Source organism: Metarhizium robertsii (genome assembly GCF_000187425.2).
Source record: "Metarhizium robertsii ARSEF 23 chromosome Unknown MAA_Scf_6, whole genome shotgun sequence".
Classification (NCBI taxonomy): Eukaryota; Fungi; Ascomycota; class Sordariomycetes; order Hypocreales; family Clavicipitaceae; genus Metarhizium; species Metarhizium robertsii.
The window spans coordinates 146,809-159,367 of NW_011942204.1; the positions used below are offsets into that span (position 1 = coordinate 146,809).

General features: G+C 55.0%; 3 protein-coding genes across 3 annotated transcripts; 1 reads left to right on the forward strand and 2 right to left on the reverse strand.

The window, feature by feature from the left end:
* Nucleotides 1–144: 144 nt before the first annotated feature.
* Nucleotides 145–969, reverse strand: MAA_08988 (uncharacterized protein; the record flags this gene model as incomplete). The annotated part of the gene is made up of 1 exon (XM_007826986.1): nt 145–969. One exon carries the CDS (start codon nt 967–969, stop codon nt 145–147), a length of 825 nt encoding a protein of 274 aa, XP_007825177.1.
* An 895-nt stretch (nt 970–1,864) lies between these two features.
* Nucleotides 1,865–2,845, forward strand: MAA_11302 (4-coumarate-CoA ligase 2; the record flags this gene model as incomplete). Its single annotated transcript, XM_011413290.1, has 3 exons — nt 1,865–2,096; nt 2,152–2,310; nt 2,376–2,845. The coding sequence occupies 3 exons, from the start codon at nt 1,865–1,867 to the stop codon at nt 2,843–2,845; spliced, it is 861 nt and encodes a 286-aa protein (XP_011411592.1).
* A 985-nt stretch (nt 2,846–3,830) lies between these two features.
* Nucleotides 3,831–6,999, reverse strand: MAA_08987 (lipase regulator 1; the record flags this gene model as incomplete). Its single annotated transcript, XM_007826985.2, has 8 exons — nt 3,831–4,140; nt 4,229–4,716; nt 4,783–5,336; nt 5,395–5,676; nt 5,751–6,098; nt 6,163–6,672; nt 6,743–6,787; nt 6,879–6,999. 8 exons carry the CDS (start codon nt 6,997–6,999, stop codon nt 3,831–3,833), a joined length of 2,658 nt encoding a protein of 885 aa, XP_007825176.2.
* Between the last annotated feature and the right edge of the window lie 5,560 nt (nt 7,000–12,559).

A 12,559-nucleotide genomic window follows, 5' to 3' on the forward strand; every position in this document is an offset into this window, starting at 1 on the left:
TCTCCTCCTCGGCTCCGTCTTTATTTGGCAACGTATCCCCGACTCTTGGTTCAAAATGGCCCCATGATCAGCCTCTCTTGCCGTCTTGGTACATGGCCGACGAATCCCGCCAACACCATTATTCACCCTCTCGTATACAAATGCCTACGGGACCTCGTACACAGGCGTGCTACGGGGGCGATGCTCAGCAGGCGCTTCGTGGATAGCAGGGCCCGCCAGCTCCGGGGGCTTCGCGTCCGAGACTGCAGCGTCCTCGGCCGGCCTGCCTCTCCGCATCTTCCTCCATGCCAGCAGTCCCATCCCGCCGAGGAGCAAGAGGCCGCCGACTGTGCTGCCGACCGCCACGCCGGCCACACCCCCCCTGGACAGGCCCGGGCTGCTCTCTCCAGAACTCGCCGGCACGTCCGTCGCGGCCGACGTCGTCGTGGACATTGTGGGCACGTCGGATGTCTGGGTCGCGGGTGCAGTCGTCGAGGCCGCGTCGGGCACGCTCACGTTGAAGTAGTGGCTCGTGCCGTCCCTGTCTGGGCTCCTGGCGCGCAGCACCGCAAAGTAGAGTATGGCGTTTTCTCCCCTGGGCACATTCCTGCTCAGCCCGTCGAGGCTGACGGTCCAGATGAGACTCGTCGACCTGGTGCCTTCTATATGCCGCCATGGGGTGCGGTTAGTGCGCGAGGACGGACGGGTGGAAAGTGGAAAGGGGGCAGGTTTGTGGCATCGCGACCTACCGCGGAGTTTCTTGAGAAACTGAACTCCCTTCCCGGCAGCTGGGTACTGCTGGAAAACAAAGAGGTCCATGGTGTCAAGGTCCGACTTCCACTGGACGTCTATCTTCTGGCCTTGCTGGTACACCGGGTTGTCTTGGTAGTTGGCGTTGGGTCCATTGGCCGGCGGTTGTGTAAAGTTGGTCTTGCAGACAGCGTTGGCGGCCAGGGCACAGAGGAAAAGGATGAATGTAGCAGCCCCCATTGTGGTCTCTGGCGGAAGAAGCTGCAAGACGGGTTGACAATCTCGGCCGTTTGCATTCCCCCGGCTCAACAAGACAAGTTTACAACTGCGAGCCGCGCGGGAAAGAAGAGGAAGCGAGAAGCTGTTCAGCGAGCGCGACAGTCTCTTTCGTTTGAAAAGGGCGAGGCCGCCTCGGATGCAAGATGGCCTTGGTGTCAGCATGCTGACGCTCACATGCCCAGTTCTTTGTGGCGACGAACCATGTCATGTAAGACGAGCTGCTGAGTCTCATTCGCCTTGGGCCAGCGCTAGTCTCCAGGCCGTTGCATGGAGTTGCGAGTATCTTGTCTGCCCTCCAATAAGCTCGCGGTGTCGACGCGGGAATCGGTCCATGCCGCTTCTAAATACAGTAATGAACAACAGACTAGTCCGCGGAACGGCAAGGATCCGCCTGGAAAGAGATGCGCTTGCTCCAGGGGCAAGGTTGAATAGACCTTCAGCCCTGTTTACATGGCGTTTATTTTATTTTTTTTTTATGGATTGAGCCGAGTAGGCGGCCATGTTGAAACCGCTCCATGACGGCCATGATTCCGTTTCTCATTTTTGTCATTATAACCCGCCGCATGTATTGCGAGATGCAAATAGACCTCTGGTATCGCGCAAGTCGTAAATCAATCTACACCCCCGACCATCTCTGACAGCTGCTATAAAAACAATGCATAAAACTAAACGACAGAACAAAGGGAAAAAGGTTCCATGGCTCGGAACATGCACACCAAACAGTCGAAACACGGCGCAATAATTTAATAATTCCCGACGCAAACACATATAGGGTAAGCTATTCTCCCAAAGCCCATCCCGCGACACCACGACACAACTCACCACCATCACACATCCACCTCACCACCCGCAAACCATGCTCATCCTACGCGTGCCGGCCCCCAAGGCCATCCTCCCAACCCTCGCCCGAGTCCCTCCCAAACTACACCCCCCATGGCGACGCATACCCCAACTCAGCAGCCCGCACCTGCGCCTCACCCGCCCCCCAAGCCAACTCCGGTCCTTTGCTTCAAATCAACCGTCAAAATCCAGCAGTGAAGCCGCCAAGCGACAAGCCAAGTCTGCCGCGCAAAGCGCCAAATCCCACGGTACCAGCACGCGTCCCCCCCTCCCCGTCCCTATCCACAACTAAATCGAGGCCAGACATCCCCGAACGCATCCTCATCTACCACGCCGGCACCGGGAGAATCGCCTTCCTCGCCGTGCTCAAGCTCACGAGCCTCCTCCTCGGCGCCTTCTTCACGCTCCTCGCAGCACCAAGCTACTTCCGGGCCGGGAAGCCGCCCCCCGCCACAGCAGCAGGTAAGTAGACCAGTCCTCTCCATCTCTCCCCCAAACTTCACCGCCGACTCACTAACTAATTCTAGTCGCCGCCTGCGGCATCGTCCCCGCCGTCTTCGTGGCCTGGTCCACGGCGCCCTTCGTCACCCACGTGCACATGCACCTGCCCGCGGCGGCGCGCGCGTCCCCCGCGTCCCTGGCCCGCTTCGTCGGCGCCCTGCCGCCCGGCGCCCGCCTCACCCTCACCACCATGAGCCTCGTCGCCGCGCCGCGCTGCACCGCCGTCCGGGCCGCCGACCTGCGCGCCGCACCGCCCCGCAGCAGGCGCCTGGGCCTCGTCAACTACGTCAGGGACACGGCGGCCGACAACGCCTCCAGGAGGTGGTACATGTATCGGGCCGTGGGGGCCTTCTACGTGCAGGACGGCGGCAGCGGCAAGCAGAGGGTGACTGCCGGGCACCAGGCGAGGAGGAACAAGGCGGCGGCGGTGGATACATGGATTTGGGAGGCGGTCAGGGACAAGATTGCCAGGAGAGATGCTCCCGGCCCTGTCTGAACCTTGGTCGTGGACGTTTCAGGCAAAAGGGGGGAGCGTTGCTCAGGGGCCCGGCCGGTCGAGGCGTGGCTCTGAGCGTTTGGAGTTTTGTATTCTTACTTGCTCGGGGTGGCAAAAGAAGCAACACTGTATCAAATATCGGGAAAAAAAAAGGGGGGGGGGCAACTCATCGCTTGTTGCCGCCATATCATCATCATGCTGCAAGACTAGAGTAGAGGCACTGGGTTTCGGGTTCTTTCCCCCGGCTGTTGCTGCCCCGCGGGTTTCCATTTCGGCACCCCGGCACCACTGCTTCAACATGCCGTATTATGTACATTACATATCCAAGGTCAACTCGGATAGCACTCTCTTCTGATGTTCGCAGCATCAACTGTCCAGTCCTTTGTATTCAAATCCATTGAGCCAACTCTCTCACCGGCATGCCACCCCTTGGTATATTGCTTACCGAGTCGACCACGATTCTACTGTACATTTTACTCTGGGTACATTAAAGCATCATGTGATATCAACCTCTGATGAAATGCCATTCAAATATGCTCCCGTTAACGCCCCTTCCCATCATGGCTTCATAAGTTCGTTCCGCGGCATCAATTACAAGCTGGCTGCCATTGCCTGTTTCGACTCGACGGCTTACCCGGCCGCCTGTCCCTCCTTCCTTTGATGTCGAATACGAATTCGTTTTATTTTGTTATTTTGTACTTTTCTCCTTTTTTGATGCGTATTTGTTGTTTCCATCGTGTATATCGTCGGCCCATGTCAAGCAATTCGAACAAAGATCAAAAGCGAAAAGTTCATGTGCCTGGTAACCCTAACCGGGGTCGTTGCTGTGTGATGGAAGAAAAAGTTCCGAGTGCCTTTTTTGTGATTACGCCAACAGCGTGCCAATATTCCGCTGCAAGTCCGTCTTCGACACAACCTCCCGTTATATAGCCGCCGTGGTCCGAGCCCGTGGATTAGAAAAACTGTCGTCTTGTATCGTTGGCATTCATCGTCGCTTCATCAGCACCATTCCGCCGTCATAGTCCCAGCCTCTCTTGAGACCTCCTTCGTATACGCTGGCCACAGACTCTTGCCACATGGCAGGAGTGATAAAGTTTGGCATCGACGTCGTCGTAGAATACTGTTGGTGGGTCATCTGCTGAGTACCTGGGGACAGTGACTGATTCGACGCTTGGTCCGCAATGGTAGTTTGGTCGGGAACACCTGCAGTAACAACGTTCAGTGATGTTGCCTGAGAAGCGGAGCCTAGGACAGTGCCAGGCTGGGATGGCGTACCGAAAGAGGTATTCCAGTGTCTACATGTGGTGTTAGCGGTCCTGCCATTTTCGTGCTTGGTACTTGAAAACTTTGCCAGTGGGGGTTAAAAGGCAGCGGACGACTTACTCGAAGATACGTGCCGGATTCCAAGTCGGCGGGTTGTTGGCAAGGCCGAGGGTCTGTTGCATATCCGGGACCTGACCGTCTTGGGGCATCATGACGAGCGACTGTACGGCTGGGGAGTCACTTCTGCTGTCCATTGGGCCCACAGAAATTGGAGGTGTAATGGGGCGGTTTATATAACTGACATGTTGGTTGGAGGGATCAAGCTGATGATCCATGGAGCCTGTACGGTGCGCGGGGACGTGGTAGGCCATAGTCCCTCGGGGCGAGCTTGACTGGTTGGAGGGATGCGGACTACCATAAGGGAATGAAGGCTTGAGTACAAACGGCCGCCCAATGTCTGCAGAGAATGCTTCACGAATAGCGTCAACCTGCTTCTGCAAGTCGGGCATCGGCCAAGCTTCCATTACCGTCTCCATCAGCCTCATATGACGCTCAAAGTACTCGCGTGCATCAGAATTGAGATCAGGGTCGGGTGATACGATGGCGACCTTGTTCCGTCAGCATCCTACCGCCTTGTCTCGTCTACGCGGAACAAGTCTCAAGAAGTCACCTACCAGATGAATGACAATGCAGGAAAGACCGGCGTATAATGCGAAACTAAAGCCGCGTTGCATACTCTGCAGATCGACCAGACCATACTGTTTCAACGTGGCCTCTTGCAACCGGCAGAGGGCCTTTGCAGAGTTGTAACTAATCATCATGTGATGTTTCCATTGCGCCTCGTTTGCGGTCGGGTCGAGGAATGACAGGACTGGTCGATGATACAGGATTTGCAGGAGGTAGTAATATGAATGCAGGTTCCCTAGGAAGGATGATGGTAAATATGGCGGCGAGCTGTCGGGGGGGAAGTTGATGGTCATGTCGCCAGGCAACGCGGGAAGGTATGCTGAAATCATTTGTTCAAGTTGCTGAAACTCTGGATTGACTGCCCAATCCTTGGTTCTTCTCAGTTTCGCATAGGCGATACTCATCTTTCTGATGTTTCGCAGGATACGCGCCAGATAGGTGAAATTTCGAGAAACGTGATATTCGCTCTCGTCCCCACCCGGGATAGGGCGAGGGGGGTTAAAGTCAACCGACTCATGGTTCACGGTCAAGTCGTGTCTCCCTATTGGGCGAGGGCATTAGTCGGATTCGAATAGGATTCAAACGGGACTTGATCTGACCTTGGGGGGCCCCAACCATGTTCTCGCAAATAAAAATGGTCTGCCATATCCTTGTTCGAAGACGGCATTCAGCAGCCGTGAAACCGCAAGAAATTCCGGCTTGATGATCCTCAAAGTGTTCATCAAGTCCTAGATCCTTGCCCATCTGCACGCATTGTACGACGAGCATCCAGGAGCGGTAAAAGTACCCTCGTTTTGGAGCAGCTTCGCGAGCCTTGAGCATCATTAGTAAAGCTTGGAGGGTACTTAGTCTGGGTACGTCCATGAAAGAGTCGGCATGTCCTATTCAGTGTATATCGTGTTAGGTATAACAGATTGGCTTGAAAGCGAATGGGAAGTTCAGCTGGTCAACGTACTTGACGCCAGCGCAAGCCACTGCTGTCCCATTGCCGGCTCCTCCGCCAACCGGCCGCCAATGGCGAAGATTGCTTCAAGGATGAGGGGGGAAATAGACTCTCGGCCCGTGTTCCATTGCTGATAGAATGCGGCTTTATCCAAGACGGGGACATACGGGTGCACATGGCGAAAGTAAAGGTCGAAATGGTGTAGGGCGGTAGACTCGTCCGGCATCAACGCTGGGGGAATACGAATCTTGTGACCTGGTATTGCCGTCACGGCAGGTAGAATGGAGCCGTAATCGTCGTCATCCTCCACCGCTGGCTGTTCTTCCTGGCGAAACGAAGCCTTGTTTCTCAGATATGGCGCTAGAGTGCCCCCAAGTTAGTCCATAGTGTCCTGTCCACACGCTGTCTCAAGCCCGAAACATACCCGTTCCAATTTCATTGAGTCGGAGCCCGCCCAACAGGTCTGCGAAATCCTGCTGTTGGTACGAGTCGACGGACTGTGCTTCTGGGGATGACTCTGGCCTTGGTCCCTGGTGCATTGGCGGCGTCGGAAAGGCGTCGGGACCTCCATAGACGTGGTCCAATACTGTCGCAGCTGGCACCGTGGTGTAGTGCAAGTTGTGTTGGCCCGGCGCCGTGTCAAATGAGACTTGCTGAAAGGCGGATTGGTCTCGGTCGGTGAAGGAGCCTTGGTATACGTCTGGTATTGGCTTTGAAGAGTCGTGTCCGGCTTGTCCCGGCAAGGACATTTGCTGAAACTGGGCGGAAGGATCCAGGATGGTATCGTATGTGGTGGTTGTATCCGAGCCTTCATAACCGTTTGGTCGCACGCAGTGAAGCTTGAGGCGGATACATGCCGAGCACGGCCAGGTGTTGGTGGTGGCCGCATCGCACTTGATCTTTCTTTTTCGACAGCCTTCGCACGCTCTCATAACTATTGCCAAATGGTCAGAACTTGGGCGCGTGGACATGCGAGCGAGGCGATGCCTCTGGTCCAGTCAAACCTTTGAGTCGCTTGTGGCGATTGTGTTCGTCGACGAAGACATAATCTGGAGCAGGAGCCGTCAGCCTACGGCACAGCGCATGGCCCCGGCGGCGGGTGACGGTGCGTCGCAACGAGGGCGCAACCAGGATACTAACTCTTTTGCGTTTCCCTCTGGGGAAACTGCTGGGGTGCAAACTGAAAGGAACTCATTTGCGCGGTTTGTGCGTGGTGAACATGCTGCGGTGGAATTCGTCGGATGGGGGGGTCGGTGGACATTGCTGGCGGCGGACTCCGAGGACGAGGTCGCGCAACGGCCCCAGGGACAGAGGCGCTGGGCTCTGCTATCGAGGAGAGGCGTCTACGGCAGCGGCGGCGGCGGTACTGGTATAATTACGGCTGCCAAAGCCTCGGGGTGTCGGGAAGAGGTGAGGGAGCCTGGCCGTCGACATGAAGCCGACACAACGAGCATCTGGTCGCTTGGTGAGAAGGGGAGATGAGGCGGCCGCAACAACCTCGACAGTCACGTCCACCATCCAAGATGTGGGGGAGACAGCCGCCATGGCAGTTATAAGGACAGCCGGGCTGGGCTGGAGGCCGGCACAGACAAAGCAGTCGTCCATACTAGTACAACTATCCGCTGGGACAGGGACGTGGGCATCAGGAGGGCCAAGGGTGGGTTTTTTCTGGATCCCAGATCTGCCAGTCGGCTTCAGCAAGTGTGGACGAGTCGGCGCCGCGGCGGATTGGTCAACGTCGTCTCGGATGAGGGGCGAGGGCGTTTGCGAGCAACGCGCTTGAAGAACCAAGTGATGCAGGCCTGGCCAGGGCTCGGCTAGCGGGCCTGACTTATTATTAGTCGAGAGTGAGACTGTCTTGCCTCGGGGATAGATGGGATAGCTCCATGGGGGGGTGCGTCCAGTCCACAGCGTCGGTCGAGGTCGACAGGAGGTCGTGGCCTGCAACCTGCAACCTGCAACCTGCAACCGGGAAACATGGAAGCCAGGAAGCTTGAACAGGCTCATTGCTTCCCCAGTTGGGAGTGCTCGCTGCTGGCCATGGCACGAGCTGAGACTGATGAGTCTGAAACGGGTCATGAATGGTCTCCTGCTTTGTTGCTCTGTCTTGTTGGCCCAAGTTGGCTGCTGCATGGCCGCCATTTATGTCGACGCTGGGGACAACGACAGCCTGCCTGGCCTCTGGTGTCACAGGGGGGCTCGCCGGGTTATCGGCCGCGCTGTAGGATCAGCGAATAGGGTTATGTTATGCCGTTCAATTCATGGCCTTTTCGGGTCAGGATCATCTTCGTGTCTAGCGTTGTCTGGTGCTGGATCCGAGCCTGCCCTTGCTCGCTAGCCAACTAGCCCATCCACTTTGGAGTCTGACGGCAACTCCTGCTTCTGTCAATCCACCAGCTGCACTGGAGTGCTTGCAGGACTCCTGTCAGGGATAAAGTATGTACTGCGTGGACGGGTGTCCTGACGGTGTGGGCGCCATGCTTGGATACCAAAAGGTGGTGGGCCGGTAGCGACCTTGGCGTTGTGGGCACAATAGGAGATCCAAGGGGTGACATCCATGAATACTACTGCAAGACCTTTGTCGGTACCTGCCGGCTCTCAGCAAAAGTCTTGTTCTGGAAGGCAATCATCATCATGTTCGTACATGTAGTATCTGCCTCCTCCGGAGTACGGGGGCATTGGCCCGTCACCATGTCGGCTTCCAGAGTATTCCAAACGTCACGGATTGGCTCGTGCGTGCTCTTGGAGCCTCCCATTGTGTTGCTTTCGCAAGAGCCTTGGTGCTACATGCAGCGTATAACATGCCATTGACCGTCCCGGAGAAACCGGGTCGCGTCCTTGTACACAATGTATTATATGCATCCTTCCCTCCCGCAAATGTCGCGCAGCACACCGACTCTCTTTGGCAGTCTTGCATCCTGTAAACCAAGCATGGCTGAAACAGTGTATTCATTCTTTGCTGTGGCCAGAGCCGCACAGTATTGACCTGTTGCAGGGGTAGCTATATTTGCCATGCAAGCTATTGAGTTGGCGGAAATGAGCCATTGGCCCTCATCTGTACCAACTCAGGATGACTCGGCAGGGATGGCGGAACGAGAACGCAGACGTCTTGTCGGCGATCGTATTGACGAGGATCGAAGCTTATTTATTATATTGCACCCAAGACGCTTGCCTGCCAACACCCCGAGAGCTTGGGTGTTGGCCTTGGCTACAACAGTCCACCTTGGGGTACCGCGCTGTCTTGGTGTGGAGTCCTCAATCATGACATGGTTTGCCTTGCATGTGGTTGAACTAGTCATCCATGGGCAAGATCCTACTGCGCATTGAGAGGCCGCGCTTCCGCTATACCCTTGATGGAGGCTGAAACTGATGATTCAGACTATTAGTGCCGAGGACTACAAACGCAGTTAGTTTTAGTTCATCTTATGCCAGCATTGTGTGGGATTTAGACCAGATGAAGCACGAGGGCAAGGCGCAAAGCATCTGCCAAGCAAGGCCTTCTCACCTCACCAGGCGTTTGAGGCTGTTGGTGTGGCGTAATACATAAAAGCAACGTCCTCCAACTATCCCCGTCGACTACGGAGTACTGCATACCGCGATTGCTGCTGCCCAGTTACAAAGACGCTGACATAATTCCACAAATAAAAGTCATTTGTGGTCCATCTCATGTTTGGGGGGTTGATTTAGACAACAAAGGACACGATGGTTTGCATCGGGTAGAGCCTCATGGTTGAACTTGTTCATGCCATCGCTATCTGAGCTAGCTCAGTCCGAGGTCGAGGTCGTTATCTCTGGTCTGGTCTGCCCGAACTGGCGGGTGGGTTGCATGTGAAGATTAATTAATGCACTCTTTCCCCGCTGACAAAATGACTCCAGACTTGGATGTCTGGGGTCACTCTGCCATATCTTCTGACAGGCCGCCGTCATCGTAAACTAGCGTGCGGGGGAAAACGCCTAGAAGCGCAGCCAGAAAAGACTCTGGTTGATGTTCCTGTGTTGGCTGGGGGCACAGGACTTTTGACTTTACAAGGGCTTTCCCATCCACCCCCTGTTAGCTAAAAAAGAGCCAACTTCAGCAATCTCGCCAGTGTCATTGTTGCAAGCATGTGACAACATTTGCCGCAATAGTGGTAGCGCCATTGTGGCCATCCATGCCACAGCCTTTGTTTGATATGAATCTCGCTCAGCAATTGGTTTGGCCGCTTCCAGAACTGTGCCTGGATAAATGGCACACAATCTCCCTGACCGCTCGCCGTGGAGATTTGGCTGATGCAATCATGTCATTGCGAGTTCGTTGAGCAGTACGGACGTCCGTGGACTATTCCACTCTTATTGTCATTGCCAGTCACGCTCATCATTCTTTTCTCTTCTAGTCGGGAAGCAAGTTAAACGGAAGACGACTGGCGTTGCAGTGGCTTGCGTAGTGGCGCTCTTGGGTGCTGACAAGATCGTCCAAGATGCCAGGCGGCTTAGGCTATCCCGGAGTGCGAACCTGCGCTTTGTGAGTTCCACCATTCCGGCCATCTTGTGATACTTTAAAACGTTGTACGTCAATGTAGTGAGACGTTCATGGTTTGCATTGCTCTCTCCATGGTTGGCGGGTTAGGGCTCGGTGGTACCATTCATTTGGAAAGGCACTTGTCATTGCTTACTGTATTGGTTCCAAGGATATCGTCCATGAATACAAGGGATATTCGTGTGCTTTCAAGGCATCATGATGACCATGTTGGCCCTGCCAGCAAGCATGGAGCGAGATCGCTTCGCTTGTGCCATTGCGAACACGAGATTTATCTGGGGGGCTGGTGGGGATTCCAATGATTGCGTGTCTTTGATGGTAATGGCGCGCTGCCATGAGTCCATGACCCCCAGGCAGCAGTTGCAGAACAAGATGGAGCCATACGGAGTTGTACACACGCCGCCGACATGCTGTAGGAATCTTTAGCTTCACTGATTACAGACTAGCCAAGCTGTTGTGCTTCGGTTTCAGGCACATGGGGTTTGGGCAATGTTAAAAGGCGTGAGAACTACTCCAAGAGCCCGCTGCTCGTTTGTGAACCCCGAGACGAGCCGTGGGGACACATTGCGCACGGGAAGAAGGACCTTGTGGTTGCCATCCCGCCATTCAACGTCTGGCCGATAAACGACCGAGCCACCTGAAATGTTCTGCAGAGCTGACTTTTCGACACGGGCCCGAGGGAAAGTAATATCTCCCACAACAGGACGTAGGCCAACTGTTTAATCTGCATTTAGAGGTTCCTCGGCTGTTAGACGCGAAGATGCGCGCGCTCGTGGGTTGCCGTGCTAGAACATGCGCTAGGTTCCATCGCTAAACTAATGTGTGTTTCGGATCCTACAATCCGACCCGATGATTTCAGCAGAAGCCGACTCCAGCCTAGGAAGCTCACACAGCATTGATTCTCGTTGCCAGCGGACTAGGAAAATCTTACCCCATGTTTCTTGAAATCTGGTGTTTGGGGTGTCGAATCAATCGTCTGACCATCAGTCAGTGGCATTGCGCGTCATATCACATGCCAACACTTGCAACGAAATGCGGAGGATACTAAGGACTTTGCATTGGACCCATGTTGCCCATCGCCTTGCCGAGGCTTCAAGGTTGACAAGCTCAGGAAATCCTAGTGGTTGACTAATTCCAGCCGCTCAGCGGAGTACCTTGGGTAGAGGACAGCTAGCAGGGAGGCATGGGTATGGTCTGTCAGTTATCCGCCAACGAACTTTGTGATTGGGATTGCTTTGCCGGACGTCCTCGTGGGTTTGTCGCTCTTTTTTTCAGGGCGTCGACACCTGATTCAAGAAAATGAACTTGCCCCTCGCCATTAGTAAAGTGGCGTTAGGAAGCTCCTTAGCGGGCAGCCGCATTTGAAGTGACGTACCTCCATTGATGGAACATCCTGGTAAACACGTTACCAGGCTTGCGGGCTTGCGGGCTTGCGGGCGCTGAGTTGCTGGTCGGTGGTGGACTCAAAATCAGGGATCTTTTGTCAGGCGGCTGCATGTTAGTTAGCAGTATGTCCCTGATATTAGTTAGATGGAGCGGACAAGTTGCGGCACTTCCCGGCAGTCAAAGAACCAAAGACGTCGCTGTGGGAGAGAACAGCAGGGTAGGGTTTGATGCAACACTGGCGAGGTCTCGTCATTATGTAAACCCGCGAACGCCATCGAGCGCCTAGGGAAGCTGACTGCTAGCTATTCATCACCAACAGCTCTTGTCACCGGTGTATTCGAGGTGCAACGATGGGACTCTAACCTATGGAACCATACGAGCAGTTATACTTAGGAGCAACAGCCCGACTCGTTGGGTTTGTGCCCTTTCGAGAAAGGACTACGGGCTGTAGTGGCAAAATCCTCCATTGGTTTTATCGCGTAGTTACATCGGGAATGAAGGCGGTGACGCCAACATTCGGCCGATAGGGCAGGGGTGCCAGCCAGTGGATCACCAAGACAGTTGTCTTGGATGGCTACCTGCCTGGCAGCACTTGAGGCTTACCAACACCGCCTTCCAGAACCCTACCAGTTGTGTCTCCAATGGTGCAGAATATGGCGTTCGCAAGTTCTTTAGGAAGCACACCCCTTTCTGGCAGAGCAAATCCCGCCATCCAACCGCCCAAGCATGGTGGCTTCTTGTGGACTCTTTGTAATCTCTCACTTGTGGACAAGCGATGCCCCCACCATGTGGCAACCGCATGAAGCGCCCGCCCCAGGAGGGTTGGTTCATCAGCAGACAAGGGGTTCATTTCCAGGCTGACAGACGTGCAGATTCGGGAGTACTAATCCATTTTCAAGGCACTTTTCATTGCCTGTAG